This window comes from Carica papaya, chromosome 3, assembly GCF_054855325.1.
Source record: "Carica papaya isolate Zhongbai chromosome 3, ASM5485532v1, whole genome shotgun sequence".
Classification (NCBI taxonomy): domain Eukaryota; kingdom Viridiplantae; phylum Streptophyta; class Magnoliopsida; order Brassicales; family Caricaceae; genus Carica; species Carica papaya.
Window position 1 is genome coordinate 12,673,215 of NC_142311.1, and position 16,427 is coordinate 12,689,641.

At 35.0% G+C, this 16,427-nt stretch overlaps 2 protein-coding genes across 9 annotated transcripts; both read right to left on the reverse strand.

Moving 5' to 3' along the window:
* Positions 1 to 682: 682 nt before the first annotated feature.
* On the reverse strand, positions 683 to 9,089 carry LOC110821715 (Sec14p-like phosphatidylinositol transfer family protein). 5 transcript variants are annotated; one of them, XM_088215898.1, is made up of 16 exons: positions 8,819 to 9,089; positions 8,346 to 8,390; positions 7,961 to 8,252; positions 7,044 to 7,143; positions 6,623 to 6,889; positions 6,473 to 6,550; positions 6,276 to 6,377; positions 6,140 to 6,189; positions 5,957 to 6,056; positions 5,669 to 5,758; positions 5,487 to 5,579; positions 3,972 to 4,053; positions 3,025 to 3,401; positions 2,865 to 2,939; positions 1,241 to 1,415; positions 683 to 1,147 (listed from the first exon to the last, which is right to left on the reverse strand). In XM_088215898.1, exons 2-15 carry the CDS (start codon positions 8,350 to 8,352, stop codon positions 1,359 to 1,361), a joined length of 1,770 nt encoding a protein of 589 aa, XP_088072024.1. In that variant the 5' UTR covers positions 8,353 to 8,390; positions 8,819 to 9,089; the 3' UTR covers positions 683 to 1,147; positions 1,241 to 1,358. The 5 variants fall into 5 exon arrangements, with proteins under 5 accessions (XP_088072024.1, XP_088072022.1, XP_088072020.1 ...); XM_088215896.1 differs by having other exon boundaries at positions 1,253 to 1,415; positions 7,961 to 8,261; XM_088215894.1 differs by having other exon boundaries at positions 7,961 to 8,261.
* Positions 9,090 to 10,849: 1,760 nt separating this feature from the next.
* Positions 10,850 to 15,865, reverse strand: LOC110821628 (uncharacterized). 4 transcript variants are annotated; one of them, XR_015817808.1, is made up of 5 exons: positions 15,461 to 15,865; positions 14,306 to 15,063; positions 12,607 to 13,997; positions 11,601 to 11,705; positions 10,850 to 11,186 (listed from the first exon to the last, which is right to left on the reverse strand). XR_015817808.1 is itself a non-coding variant. In XM_022051540.2 (4 exons), exons 2-4 carry the CDS (start codon positions 14,940 to 14,942, stop codon positions 11,118 to 11,120), a joined length of 2,097 nt encoding a protein of 698 aa, XP_021907232.1. In that variant the 5' UTR covers positions 14,943 to 15,063; positions 15,461 to 15,865; the 3' UTR covers positions 10,850 to 11,117. The 4 variants fall into 4 exon arrangements, 3 of the variants coding, with proteins under 3 accessions (XP_021907232.1, XP_021907233.1, XP_021907234.1); XM_022051540.2 differs by lacking the exon at positions 11,601 to 11,705; XM_022051541.2 differs by lacking the exons at positions 10,850 to 11,186; positions 11,601 to 11,705 and adding an exon at positions 11,954 to 12,253.
* Between the last annotated feature and the right edge of the window lie 562 nt (positions 15,866 to 16,427).

Consider the following 16,427-nt stretch of genomic DNA (forward strand, 5'->3'; position numbering starts at 1 on the left):
AGAGAAACTGATAGATGAGTATGGTTTTGAAACTAGATATGATGTGATAATAGTGTATGATATGAGTAGTTACAATTAGAGAATTAAGAACGAAAAGAAATTAACGAGATAATGAGGAAATAATAAGAAAGAGAAATTTTAAGAGATAACTAGTAAAGGAGAATAGCGAGGGAAAAAAAGTAGATAAAAAGGAAGTTATGGGAAACAATGAGAGATGAGATAGGAAATGAAATATCTCTGCATTTTATGGTTTTCAAATATAAAGGGAAAGAAAAGTTTTACATTTCTGACTGATTGTATATAGGAATGTCGCATGCGTAAAGTGTAGTTTATTCGATATACTTATTGAGTCAGTTGTTTTACTCATTTCATTCAAATTCTAATTTTTTTCAAATAAAATCAATGAAAATAATTTATAGAGCCAAAACTGAAATTTCATGTTTAGTTTTCATATGATGAGTTTTAATCCAATTGTGAACTCTACAATTTTCGGTAATCTTGTGATGTAAATTATGTTACATGTTGTATAAGGAATAAATAGCTTTTGTTGTACTTTTTTTGAAATTTTATGTCATATCTTCCGGTTTAGTTGTATTTGACAGCGTGGTTTCTCGTTGGAGAATTGCGGGCCATCACATTGAGAGTTTTCAGGGAATCATATCAATTACCAAACAGACAAGAATTTAGAGTATCTGTGAAGCTCTTAGTTATATCAATCATCAAATACAAATACCTTGTGTTGAAAATAATCTTAATGTCATTCAGGTTCTAATGTCTGTTTCATTCCTGAGAATATATATAGTCACAAAAATATGTACAGAGTTTTGTTATCCACTTGTCTCCCAGGTTATGCACTTCAAAGCAGAGGAGTTTCCAACGCACTTCAGCCATCAAAACAAAATGAAGCACCATAGCCTCTGCTCTTTGCTATATGCAATGGCATCATAACTACAAGTGAGGAAATATGTATTGACCTGTGTAATGAGCTGTGAAAGAGTCTGGAAAAACCAAGAAAATAGAAAACTATATATTATCTATGTATAAAAACTCGAAGATCACTTTAACTGCAATGCCTATCAGAAAGAGATGAGATCAATGATAAACAGCTCTCTTCTCTTTGCTGGCGGAAAACCACCAATCTGGGAACCTGAGAATCAAATACACATTAGATGAGTCACCTACAATGAGAAAACAGGAGGGAGAGCAATCTTGCATAAATTAACTTGAAGAGGTAGGTCACCTAGAATGAGACCTGCACTGTGTCTCCCCACTAAAAAAGCCTACAGAATCGTTGATGGTCAAAGAGTTAATGTGGACAAACAACTTCGGTGGACTTTAATACTTCAGAGCAACAGTGCTCATCTTTCTGGAGGAAAATACTTGCAATTTCTTGGCCAGCAAGAGGGTGTTATCCCCTGCAAAAATGAAAATCATAAGATCATCAGATTGCGTTGTTTAATAATGAATACCAAATACTTCAATTTATAAGAAAGGAACATGCTATTTAAAAGAAAAAGATCAGAACAAGTCATAGAAATCATCAATGTCAATTGTCCTGTAAACTGTTGCCCCAACAGAATAATGCTATCATAGTACTTTCTACAGTTCATATAAAAGTCCTAACAAAAACAGACTCGTGCTTACCCAATATCTAAATTGTCCACAGGTGTATGTAGATGCAGAAACTTTTCACTAACAAGCACCATCACTAATATAGCAGGGGGGAAAAACAATATTTGTTGAGTTAACAAAATGGCACTGTCACTGGTGCTTAGCTAGGCAAACCATTTCTCAAAAGCCAGAATGATTTTTAGGGGAAAAAAAAGCTGACTTTATTGCACAACCTTCACCAACACCAGAGAATTTTGAAATAAAATTGAGCTACTCAAAAACTTAAAAAACTCAAATGCTACCCCTTTCACCTCTCGCTACCTGTCCTGGCTATTTAGTTCATTGAAAATTTGAGCCCCAACTCTTGCAACTACCTCTACCTCTAATCTGATTAAAGATTTTAAGGCTATGTTTGGAATAAATCCACAATATGTACATAATTCATTTTACAAATTTACACTTATTTAACTAAAATATGATGAAAGTTTTACTTAAAATAGTAAATGCTGAGCTCATTCGGAATTCTATATAGAATTGGAACAACGTAATCCATTCCATCAGTTTTTATGGAATTTGGAATTTATGTTTTCAGGTCTATAAAAATTCCATATGGACTTAATTTTTATTATTCTAGATAGAAGTTATGCTCATTAAAATAAATATTGATTCACAAATGAATTCCACAAGGTCTGAATTTGTTCTAACTATAGCACAAGACTTCTAACAACCTTCTCAGTAATGTGCATATCCATATAACTTTTCTTCATCTTGCCAGGACTTTAATGTCCTGCAATGGCAAAGGAAAGATGAATTTGATGCATCCTAACAAGAAATTGACTTGCTAAGAAAAATGGATAGGGAGGTTTTGGAGATATCTCTAAAAAGGAAATTTCTTCCTTTTTTCTCGGCAGTTTAGGCAACGCTAATACAATGTGCTTTGAGAATATTAAAAGTTGAACTCACATAATATGAAAAAAATATCTCCCAGAGGCAGAGACATGAATTACATCTTCCAGTGTTTAGGTTTTTCTTGGTATACACCCTTTATTTGGCTAGAAACATGAATTCAACCAGAGTTCCCATTTCCTGGCCGTACCCACATGGCTTTTACTGCTTGCCATTTGACTTGGATTTGAAGAAAATAAAGGACACCACATTTCAAACATATTTGGCATGTCTGACAATTGACAACCCATATGAATGTAAATATGAATACAAGTAATTATTTCATACACAAGGATAGAAGAACTTACAGTTGAGCTATCCTCTTTTAGATTTTCCAACGACTCAGCAAGCTGCATTTGTTTTGATGCAGTAGCAAGCAGTGCCTTTGAAGAATTAAAGTCAAGGTTCAATAACCACCTTGAGAAAAAAATTACAGAACAGTCATGGTTGGAGAAAAAGAGATTATACCTTCTTCGTCCTCTGTAAATCTAGTTCTATAGATTTAATGCGACTCAGTGATTCCTGAAGCATGTCATCTTTCTCTGGAGGAATTTTCGTAGGTTTATTGAACAGTTCGGTTACTAACGTTTCTAAATGTTGCAGCCTCTGGCAACATGGATGGAGTGAAGCCTCTTCCACTACAGGTGAAATACGTTCCAACTGGGGTCTCAACTGGTTCTCTAATCGTTTTTGCGAAGGTTGCACTAGAAACAATCTCTTCAACATTTGGAGTAGGAGATATATACACGCTAACAATTTGAGAATGAAGGAAACCACTAAACTTGTTACATGATGAATAGAATTCTTCAGCTGCCGTTTTGGGAGAACATTATTGGCTAAATTATCTGTCAGGAGGCACCAAATTAGTTACAGCCTAAAATATTGATCAGAAACAAGTTAAACTGTCACTTTAGCACTGAAGAGAAAAAAAAGATCAGCAAGATCCTTTTTGCAGAGTGAAGCAACTATCCAGTAACTTCAGCAGATTAATTAAGGACTATTATTTTGGAACATCTCCATATAGTTCACTTTGGAAAAAGTGAATATACTATTATGATTAAATCACCAAAGTAAAAAAGAAAGGCCTATCAATTTACAAAATGCCAAAAAAAAAAATAGAAATTAAGGTTAGAAGTGTTCAGGTGTTATATCACATGACAAGCAAGCAATGTAAAACATTATTCGCTTAAATGCTTCTGAATCCACATCTGGCCTACGTGCATGCTCATGTAGTTTGTCCAAATTAACTAATACGTTATTTTCTACGAAACATAAACACCAATCTTAGGTTAAGATAGGAATAATGGATGTTGCACAAATTAGTTTGTAAGTAATTAATCTGAAAAACACCATCATGACACAGGTTTGCAAAGCACTGCAATTTTGAGGTGCACAATTGCTTATGCATCACCTACTTGTTAAATTACAATCTTCAATTCTTGCAACATTAGCTGCTTCTACAAAGTTGCAGACTGAAGCTGCATCATTCGTCTTTCCCTGAGGCATGACAAGTAACAATTAATTTTTTATGTTTCTAAAAATATTTTAGAAAGCAGTAAAGAGAAAAAATCCAAAAGAATTAGTAGTAGTAAAGTTAACATATAACAATAGTATCATTCACTATAATTGTTTAAAATCCAAAATAAAACTATGATTGGTCCATTAACATCCTTTTGGAAAAAAAAAAAAAGGAGAATTAGTAACAAAATTGTAGCAATCGACCTTAAGACCCAGGCTTTGTTTCCCTTAACTTAGATGTCTATCAGAACTTACAACATTGTCGCATTTGTAATCAGTTGTTTCGTTCACTTCTTAGCTTGCAAACACCCCAAAAAAATCGGACATTTTGTATTTTTTATGTTTCTAAAAATATTTTAGAAAGCAGTAAAGAGAAAAAATCCAAAAGAATTAGTAGTAGTAAAGTTAACATATAACAATAGTATCATTCACTATAATTGTTTAAAATCCAAAATAAAACTATGATTGATCCATTAACATCCTTTTGGAAAAAAAAAAAGGAGAATTAGTAACAAAATTGTAGCAATCGACCTTAAGACCCAGGCTTTGTTTCCCTTAACTTAGATGTCTATCAGAACTTACAACATTGTTGCATTTGTAATCAGTTGTTTCCTTCACTTCTTAGCTTGCAAGCACCCCAAAAAAATCGGACATTTTGTTACTAAGTGAGGACTCAATCAAATGCAGTCCAGCAGTTGCTTTCATTAGTAATGTCATAAGTTCTAAAAAACAGAATGGAACTTTATCATAGACCAAGATTCCCATTCACTACTCAGTTCTAGAATATTTGTTTTGCAACTGTTCAACGTGCCAATTGACTTTTTAGTTTCCACTATGATACAATTTTCTCAAACCCCTGAAAATGGCACAAAATCATAGATTACAACAAACAAAATCATTGCCAAATTACTGATATTCATATAAATGAGGTTATTTCTTTTTTTCTTAACCTATTCTTTATAAAACTTCTGTTTATTGGATGAACCAAATAACAGAATTAAAGCCTCTGCTATGGTGGGGTAAAATGTCACCCCCCTCTCCAAAATTTTGTTTCTGACTATCTAACTGGCATCAATGTGCTTAATGTGTGTATATCAAGACCTCCCGTGCCAAAAGACCAAGAAATCCCAATCTGGGGAAAGAAAAGGCCCTTTCAAACTAACAACATTTAGTGGTTTCTTTGATCTTAATTTTTTTAGTGTTAGCAAATAATTACGTTTTAAAGAATCAATTGATGAGAAATAAGCTTCCTGGATCATGGGATAGATAGAGAGGAAAAAACTACAAATTTTTCGTGACTTTTGCTTCAAGTTGGAAGATTTTGGTGGGAACTGGCTGGGATAAAATCATTAAAAGGTTAAAGATACAACGGACAAGGGAAACAAAACTAACTAAATTCTTGCATAAATTACCCCGTCAGAAAGTACTACTGTTTGCATCGAGCCTGAAGCATTTGAAGTGGCATCTGTTCCTGAATCAACTAAAGATATTTCACTACCTTTAACCTGTAAAAGGAATCAAACTGCTGTAACATGCAGTGCATAGCTAGAGGATGATCAAAGATGGAAGAAGGTTGGTTAACAAACAAAATCACCTTAGTTGAAAATAATTTTACTCCAAAATCATCATAATCAGATGAACTTATCATTTTCCTCGAGTAGAGTGCATCTCCAGAGTGAACCAGCTGCAACAGGAAATTGGCAATCATATAATATTTGAGATATGGGAATCTTAGATATATGAAGGCATTAGCTGTAAGATACAAATTATTACAATAAAAAGGAATCAATATTGCTACATAAGAAAAAATATCAACAAAGAAAATGATGGACATTTTGCTCAGTGCCAAACAACTGGAATCAATTACTGACTATGATCATACTTTCATGATATCTAAGTCACTCCAGGGCCCCTTGTTTGATCTCATACATCCACCTTCATTCGAGCAAGAACACGTCCCACCAAGAAAATATGGCAATTGGCTGTTTAAGAAGAAACTAATAAAATTTAGAAAGATAACTAAACTAATTTAGCACTATAGTAATAATAAAAAAGAGATTCTAACCTTGCGTCTATAACCTCCAACAATTTATTATGAAAAGCAGTACCTAGTACCTATACAGATAGCCAAGACAAACAATTTCTTATCAGCTCAGACACCTTCAATGGTAAAAAAAAGGAAATTATCAATATCTTTGTACATGTATCTTTGAAGTAGTCTTGGGATCAAGAAAGCCTTTGGCTGTGTTCCAAAGCAGTTTGAATCCATTGCCAGCATTAACAATGTACATTTGATGCAATGTCTGTTTAATATAAGGTAGTGTTAGTAACATCACTAAGCATGGCAACCAATAACTTGGATCACTTTTTCTTTATTTTAGCATACTAATTAAGCCACCTCAGGGTAGTTGTCACCATCAATTTTCTGCATGCGCATTACAAGATCATGGGCAACCTTGCCAAAGCTCATCCAGTTCTGCATAATCAAGAGAAAATAAGAAATACTGTGTGCAAATCATGTAATATGCAGAACTTGAAAGATACTGACAATTCCCTGCACATCCAGTATAGTTGTTGTAGAATCTATGTGCCTCTTGGCTGCAATTGAACATGCTGGAAATTTCTCAGCAAAAGCCTTCTCAAACCCTTGAACATGATATCTTAAGAACCGGTCCACTGTGGTAACACTCATTAGCTTGCTGGGGTCAATTTTACCAATCCGTTCAATATAAACAGGTCGACCATCTTTGTCTACGCCATGGTAACCATGAGGATAGCAAAACTGAACCTCTTCATACTCATCATATACAAAATCCTGAGCCATGAGTCATAAGATGCTGGTGATATATTAAAGTAAATGACTACCAAAGACAGAAAATTGAAAAAGAAAAAAGGGTTTCCATGGATCAGCAATGGTTTCATAACGTGACAGAAATTCTATTTATTTACAAAATTGAGGCTATGTTTACCTGTATGATAGAATCTACCCCGTGCTCCTTCCTCCAGTTGAGCATTTCTGCCCACATCTGAACAGTTTTGTCGACATCAAACTTTCTTGCTTTTAAAAATCTGCAGCATCAATTCCACATTTTCCTTAATAAACAAAAATCAAACTAGATTCATTCCTTTCTTCATTCAAAGGCATTGATCTTACTGCTCCCAGAGCAATATCATTCAAGAGCTTGGTTCTTACTGCTTAACTTGGACAAGGACAATCAAATAATCAATTTACCGCGTAGGAGAGAGATAGTGGAGGAAAGGTGAGTACAAGCACAGTTTTAAATTAACATGACATGTAATAAGCCTGCAATCAAGTAAACATAAAAACAACTTCTCCAACCTGCAGTTCTTTTGACCTCAATGCTGTTGTGAGTCCTATAAAGTATTGAACTAGAAATCCACATTAAAAATCCAAAAAAATAGCAACTATCGTAGATAAACTTGTGAACAACTTTGACATTGTAAAAAAACAACTAATGTACCAATTTATGTTTGCGAATAGAGAGATCAATCAACTGTATCAGTGAAACAAACATTCAAGCTGTTTCCAGCACCAAGCTGGGTTCAGATAATTATTAGGTGACATTGTAGCAGCCTAGAAAATGCTGATTTTCTCTCTACATACTTGAATTTCCTTTAAAACAAACTCAATAATTTATCAGCTTCTCATGTCTTCCAAGTTCATTTACAGTCATAACTTATAGGAGCTCTCATGCATACCGATCCTCGCGTAGCTTATGGAAAAAATTAATGAGGAGAATGCTATGCAAATGGATGATCACTTGATCCCCTTACTTCAGGTTAATCAAACACGAATATACCATAGACATTGATCAAATTGTGCACACATATACAAATGTATTAATATGATAACATATACCATTACCTCAACATAGTGTGGTAATCATCATGACGAGCCAGAAGAAAATCTTTGGCAATCAATGCTTGTCGAAAGGCATTTACAGCTTTCTCCTCCTCTGTGTCCCTGACGTCTTCTATAGAAATCCCTGCATATCGGCAATCAGCGACTCGGTTTGTGCGTTTTTTAAGACTATGCGTTAGTTTTGTTGAAGCATTCGCTGCTCTTCTCCTTAAAGATCTGGCTCGAGTTCTTCGCTTTTCGTCCTCTGATGTATTGATATCGAACAATTTACCCCTCTCATTTTCTTCAATCGAAACTATTTCTCCTAAAATTAAAAACCCATGAACTCAATTGCAATTTGATCGCGGACTTCAATCTAGATTTTGGTAAAACTAATGCGCCAAATTACCTGGCATTGGGTGCAATCGGTGCGAAATTCGTATTGAACCTTTATCTGCATTAATAAGATAAATGAAGAAAACTATGAAATCTTCGAAACAGTTCAAAAGATAAACGAAGATCCTGGTGATCCGCAAGATTACCAGATGAAACTCGTTGATATCGGTATAACAAAGAAACAGAAATAAAGGCGATCTTTGACGTTATTATTATTCAAAGCCGATTAAATGAGCACGAAATCGAACACAAACAGATCCAAGAAGAATATAAATTCGAGGAAACGTTTGATCAATTCAAGAAAATTCAATGACGATATTAACACATCGGTAGGAAAAAATATTAAACGAATCTAAATACCTTGAACGAAACCGCAATCGCACGATTTAATTTTGTGTTGGTAGATATATGTGTGTTTGTGTGTATATATAGGTTACATGGATATTTCAATCAACAAAAAAAAAAAAAAGAAAAAGAAAAGCTTACAGGGATACGAGGCAGGCTTTCTCTCTCATCACACAGAAGGTTGCTTTCGAGTTACGAACCTCATCTCTCTCTGTCTCTGTCTCTCCTCAGGTAAAAACTTTTTCTCTCTCTGAAATGATAATAGTAAGGAAATACGTCTTAGTGTATTATATGTAGTTAGCTGCGGAACGCACCGCAGCTGGGTAGCTTTCGGTTAGGGAGAAGATGATCGTTTTGAAAGAGGCATTTGTAAGAGAGGGAGCGTGAAACGGCCGCTCTGTTCTGCTTCCGTCAGGCAGAGTGTAAGTAAAAGTCAAGGGAGAGTCCGTAACTGAATGTTTGCCGTTTGTTGACGGAGTTTGCGAAGCGAAAGGTAGTATTTCTTTTCTTTTTTCTTTTTTTTATTGATTAGAAAATATATAAAAAGTTTTAGGCAGATGCTGTAAACCGGCTGTTTATTATGGGCGCATGAAATTAAATAATATTATAATAATCTTTTTAAGAGGGGTGGTTTGTAATTTGAAGAGAATTGGTTGACACGTCTGGACCCACTTGCAGTTTTCCAGGTGGGCCCGGTCGGTGAGTCAGATGTACGGAGGTATTCATGATTACACGTGGCACCATAAGATGCCCAATTGTTTTCTTCTATTGCAAATACACTGCTCGGCAACATTTGGTTAAATACATATATACATATATATACGTGCGTATACATCTTTATACAGGAAGGCAAACATCCTGGGTTGTTATAGTATAAGATTTTTGTGCCTCTAGGAAAAAAAGGAAATATTTAATGTCATGTGATAAGTTGATTAAAATATTTAAGTAAATACAACATTAAAAAGTATATATTGAGTTAAAGTATTGTTGTAATTTTTTTTTTTCGATAACATGTGAGAAAAATAAGTTTATTGTTATGGGATTTAAAAAAATAAAAATGATTTGAGTTATATATAAATATGTAAGTTGTGGTTTATTTTTACTTATTAGGCACCTAAGATGGTAATAATTAAATAGAAAAAAGTATGTACAAAAGAAGTTCGTGTACATTTTAAATTTTGGTGGAGGATTAAAAGCCACATAATTCATCATAATTAGTTAAATTAAAAAAGACTAGTAATAACTGTATCTCAGGTTAAAAAAATAAGGGTACATTTGTAGCTTATCATTTAAAAAATGGTTAATTTATAAAATTAAGAAACATTAAAATAAATAGAGAGTGGGGCACAGACGCCGGCTTTGGGGATTGGAGAAGTGCTTTGACAAATTACTTTCGGTCAACTCCTCCATTCACGCAGTGACATGTCCGGATTCAGTCACAAACAGTAGAAACGGCGCGGCTTTCATGCTTGGAAAACACCGTCTTCCGCCGTCAACCGGCGCTACCTCCCCAATAATATATTCATTTCATTCTTTTACATGCTTAATTAAATAGTACAGAACTATACCGCCATTCATTGAGCATTATTTTTGTTGAAATAATGATGATTCATTTTTAAAACGCCTTTTGTTTTTTGTTTTTTTTTTTTTCCCTCTGTTAATCAATCAATCCACCAGTACTGTAAAACGAGAATATTTCTTTTTTTTTTTTTTTTGTTGTTACAGTAATGATTGTCAGAGAACAAAAGTTCCTTTTGTTTATGGCCTTGGGAAGAAAAAGGTGGTGTTGACAATTCAAAACCATTTATTCCATCCAAACGCTGTGTAAATTGTAAAGATTGTGAGTAACACATGCTTTCAGACGGTGGGCACGTGTCGTCTGAACTGGATTTGACTGTCATGGAATCATTGTTCCTCTTTGATTATTCAAATTTCGGACTAGTCATTCTTTTCTTGGTATGCTTTTGCATCTAAATTCACTGATCATAAACAATTACAACGACAATTCTATTTATCACAATCAATCATCATTTAATTTTAAATTACAATCTAACAAGATTTACCCTTTTCGAGTAACTGTCCCCTTTCTTTTTTTTTTTTATGGGCAAACTGGCAGAAATGGAGGCAGGTAAGAAAGACTGTCAAACTGGAAAGATAGAGAGGAAAAAGAACTCAAAGATAGAGTCGTCGTGTTCTTCATTCAAACTGTGGGTAATGATTATTCTAATAACAAAACGATCATTATATCTTTACCACTTATTCTTCTTTGGAGAATCATTACATGTATATTATATGTATGTGTTTGTGTGGAAAAGAAAAGAGAAGAAAATGATGACAGCAAGTTGCTGTGGAATTTCATTTAGACCCAAATGAAGTTGCAAAACCAACACCAAACAAAAGCCGAACCTGAAGGCACTATAAAGATTATTCTTGTCGTTACTCACATGGCCTGTATGCTTTCAATTGCTTCCCCTGATATGCTCTGGGACCTGCTTCTACTCAAGCTTACCTGAAATGCAACGCATCATCATCATCATCATCATCATCAGCAGCAGCAGCAGCAGCAATGGCTAGCCAGTAAGCATCAGCCATGGCAATTTGGACAGTGGTCAATAATAACACAAGACTAACACATTGTGGCAGTGATCGTGATTCTTGCATCTTACAGAGTGTAACACAGAGATGGATCTTGCTATGGGATTCAGTTTCATTTTACATACATGTAAAATAGCATTCATTATACCTTCAGCACGGCATAATCTAAAACCAATCAAGTTGCCAAATATATTCAGATAGTGGTAAAATCTATGATGCCTCAGGATAATCTTCTAAGGTTTCATAGTCATTTACCTAGAAAGTTAGTAAACTTATATATCACACAACATTAAGTAATTACTAACTCACTATGAAATGTTAAACTTACTGAGAAATGTGCTATCTCTGATGCACCACAGTAACATCCCCAACATGCATACCTCCTCATTTGAGGACTATGTTAGGAATTGCAGGAACCTAGTTTGACCACTTTCTGAGTGTTTTCAAGACACATGGCATTAGCAGAAACAAGAAAACAAGCCAAAATAAAACATTCATATTTCAGCATTTTACAGTCTATTGTTCAATTCATGCTCTGTTCATTGGTTAGATTATTCTTGATAATATCCAATTGAATTTTAAGTTTTATATCTGAATGAATTTCACTTCTACTCCTAGCCTGATTTCCTTAGAGAATAGATTTCTATCTCATTCCTTATCAAGAACAAACTAGAAATCATCTCCAAACAATTACTCACCAAGTAAGAATCAGAAATTATCTCCACATAATACAAAGTACGAACTAAAATGATTCATGACAAAAGTTATAACCAAAATTTACATGTCACGGATATACTCTCAACTGATTTATTGGCAAGTTCATTCTTTCTTCATCGACAAAACAATTCCCTCAGTTCCAATCAAACCACTCCTCTACATAGATATGTTGACTGGTCTTCATTGTACATGAGAAAGCAATTTGTCAATCTCCATATCAATTTCCTTTCTCTAGTCCATAAACCATCTCCAACTCCAGAAAATCTGTTCAATTTTAAACTTTCTCCCTCTCTGTCATTCATTCACTTAATGTCTCAAACTGAAAGGAAATAGGAAATCCAAAGCATCTCATTTCCAGTGCTCATAATATAAATAAACAGATAATATTTACAAACTACAACTAACTATATTGACTAGCAGTCCATTAGTTTCATATTCTAGGCATTTTCTAGGAACTTCAAGGAAAGAAAAACAATAGGGATTGGGGGGACAGGATGGCAGAGAATTATAATATGGTCAGTGACCAAGAATACACACCTTCTCTCACACCATAGTAATCTAAATTGGGTAAATTAAAACTGTACAGGTAAAGAAAGCTCCTCTATGGGCTCTCTTACCTGCTGAATCTCTCGGAGTTGATTCATTATCTCCTCCATGAGCTTCAATTGTGCGTTCACCCTTTCTCTATGTTCGGCAGTAAATGTCAACTTTTCCTTTTCCTCCTGAACTTTTCGCAGCCTTTCCCTGAGCCAATCAACTTCAGAATCAAGCTTCAGTCTTTCATTACTGATTGTTGAAGAGTTCCTGTTTACTGAACTACTAGACATTCCTAACCTGCCACTCGTACTCGAACTGCTTCTGGGAATGTCAGGCTTAGTCTTTGTCATGTTTCTAATATGGGAATCACATAATGGTTCATCATTCCAAACCCCACAACCTGAAGCAACGCAGTTCAACCGTCCACTTTCTCTTTCATTCACCTCCCACAGTTCAGCTTTATCATCAATAACATGGACATCATAGACAATAGGTTCTTTATCAAGAATGGGACCATGTTCACTGAGCCATACTTGAACCCCATATTCACCATCTTTCTCTTGACAATCTTTGTCCTGAGAAAGATTTCTCTCAATGGCACCACTAGATTGGACCGCTCCAGTAGTTAATCCTTCATATACTTCCTTATCATCTTTTATCACTTCTTTCCTCTCAACACTGTGCAGATCATGGTTATCAGGACTTATCTCATAAGAATCTGAACTCTTCTCCCACATCTGCACCAAACCTTGTGAAGCGGAGGAATCTAGATCTTTGCTTCTTGGTGCTCCAGGTTTCGCAAAAGCACAAGTTTGATTCAATTTGTCAGCAGAGGAAGCCTCAAGATTTGATAACCAATTTCCCATTTCCTTACTGTTCTCAGTATGCTGTATCACCAGAGCTGGATCTTCATCCAAAACAGGAGAAGGGGAAAGCTCTCTTTCTCCTTTATTAATTATACAACTAAATTCACCTTCGGATGGTTCATTTCTTAAATCATTCATCTGTCTGTAAGCTCCAAGTTCTTTCTCCAGAAAATGAATCTCTCTCTCCCTCCTAACGAGGATCTCTTTCAAAATGTTCATCTCTTCTTCATCATATGCATATTTTTCCTCCATCATCCTTTCATACTGCCTTGATTCCATTTCTAAGGAAGCTTTGTCCTCTTGCAGGCGCAGAATCATGGCCATCGCTTCATCAGCAGCAGTTGCAGCAGAAGCCCTCTCTTCCTCCAATTCCATGTAAAGAGCAGCACAGGCAGCTTTTTCTCCTTGAAGAGCCTGTTCCAACAATCTGATCACATTCTTTTCATCTCCAGAAATCCCTGGTGTACCTTCAGCCTTGGACATGGAGCTTTCAACAGAAGATGAATCCTTCTCTCTTCTATCAGCCTCCAAATATGAACCATTCAGTTCAAAACCATTCCAGCCTCTCTCATCCAAGTCACTGCTAGTTGCTGCATTTTTCTCATCTAACATATAGCACCAGCTAAAAGGTCAGTACACATTTAGAGCTAATAAGTTTACAAGCTCATGATGACAACAAAACAAGTCCCCTACAACCATACCTTCAACCTTCTATAAAAGATACATTAACATTTGCACTTGAGATCTTGAATATTGTTTAGATCCAACTTGCTTAAAGTAAAAACTAAAATCTATTGTGGAAAGCACAACAACATGCACAAACACACACATATTGATCAGAACTCAAAGAGGTCAGCTAAACTTTATTTGAATGAAAATCCAAAAAGACCTTGATTTAGATTGTGTCACTCACCCTGAAGAACATCATCTATTTCACTCACAGGGCCTCGACTTTCAATGATTTCGCCGTCACTAATAGATGTGGAACCACCAGCTACAACTGACTGCATGGCATCAGATGGCAAAATGGAAGAGGACTTTCCATATCCAAAATTAGCTCTTCTTCGACGCCTATTTGCAACTCTTTGCTTCTGATTCATAGTTTTCTTCTCTCTAACATCACACCCACTTTCTTTATCAGCTGATTTTTGCACTTTTGGACCAGGAAACGAACTAGAACAGGATTCATCATTCAACTCAAGAAGGCCAGTTTCACATTTGTTGTCTGTTAATAACTTCAGATTTGATTGGTGCTCTTGATCCTCAAAACAAATCGAATCAAAAGAAAAACTATTCTTGGCTAAATCTTGAACAGAAAGGATAACACTTACTGGCCAATCAATAAGTAGTTTATGCAAGCACAACTCACAACAACGGAACCCCAGGAACCCAGTACAGGGACATGGCAAGGGCAGACCGAAAAGATGCAAGAATTTTGAAATGAAAAACGCAATAGTCGATCCACAAAGAAGAAAATAAGCAAGAGTCAGGTCAAGATAAGCGCATATGAGGCCAACCAAAGTCCATGAATGGTTTGCTCGGAAAGCCATTGCTATTCATGAAAATGCTTAAGATAACAACTGGATTTCGGTGGAACCTTAAATAAGCAACCGGTGATCACCAACACTTGGTCAAACAAAAATCAAACACCCGCAAAGGAAACTGCAAAGTCTGCAATGATATGCGTTCCATAATTACTACTCACCGTCAGAAAAAACACTACAACTCTACGGAATTCGAAGTACCATGGTGCATAAGTGAGTATATACTTCTTAAAGCCAAAATAGATAATAGCTAAAATTGAGGATCATTAGAGTAAAAATCCAAGGAAAAAAAAAAATAGAGAAGGAATCCTCGTACAGAGAAAATACCAAGCTAAATTTGACCGGAAATTTCAGTAACAACTACAAAACCCGTGATCTTTTCTGTTTTTTTTTTCCAGAGACAATAAAGCTGGGTTGTCGATCATAAGCTCAAAGACGATCACCAAATTAGTGATTATCCATGCTACAAAAAGTTTAGTTCATTTGGAAAGGGGATAAAAAAGAGAAGAAGAACAAAGCAAAACCTGGAATTTTTAGAGCAGCTTCGAGATTTGTGACGAGCTCGTGGAAGTGAAGAGAATGAGAAAGGGATCATGAAAACCGACAGAGAATGGCTGAAGCTGAATTTGATTATAGAAAGAAGAGCCTTTTATGGATTCTCCACGTGGGCAAGATTAGCCTCTTATACAGCTCCCTCAGAGCCGCGAAGCAACCTACTGGAACCAGACATAAACCGTCACTTTCACGGCGTTGAATGTTATCAGGTGGAAAGTAAGCGCCATTACACTAGGAACGGCGTCGTTTTGTTCATTTACTAGTAACTTCCACTCCACTCCGTTGTTCTCTCCCTCCGTCGTCTTCCACCCGTAAATCTCTCTTCCCCGAACAAGTTTGGTGAGATCATAGGCTCACTAGAGAGGAGGAAGAGAGGATAGAAATGAATAGAATTTTAATAACAAAAAATTAATTTAAAATGGCTTAATTAATTTTAATTAGTCTTCTTTTTGTAATAAAATGAGATTATTCGGTGTATACGTAATTAACTATAAATAGAAAGTAGCATTTAGGCAAGCTCGGTTTAGTGCGGGTTGTTTGGTTTGGAACGTAATGATAGTTTAATAAAATAAAGTAAAATGAAATAATTATTTAATGATATAAAATATAAGTAATTATAGTTATGTTACTCTACACGAGTGAAGTTATAGTTTTGCAGGCGATTATAAAAATAAGGAGAAATTATAATGATTATTTAAACAGTGAATAATGAAAATATATTTACTTATATAATTAGAGTTGTAAAGTCATATTTAAGCTTCTTAATTGTGCTTAACATTCGGTAATCATTTATTTGGTAAAATATATATTTAAATAAAAATATTATATTATATTAGTTTTACAAATATATTCTTTTACATAAATAAAATTAATTTCATCATGCATCAGTATGTCAGTATATTAATTTATTTTTGATTTTTTTTTTATTTTAAAAAT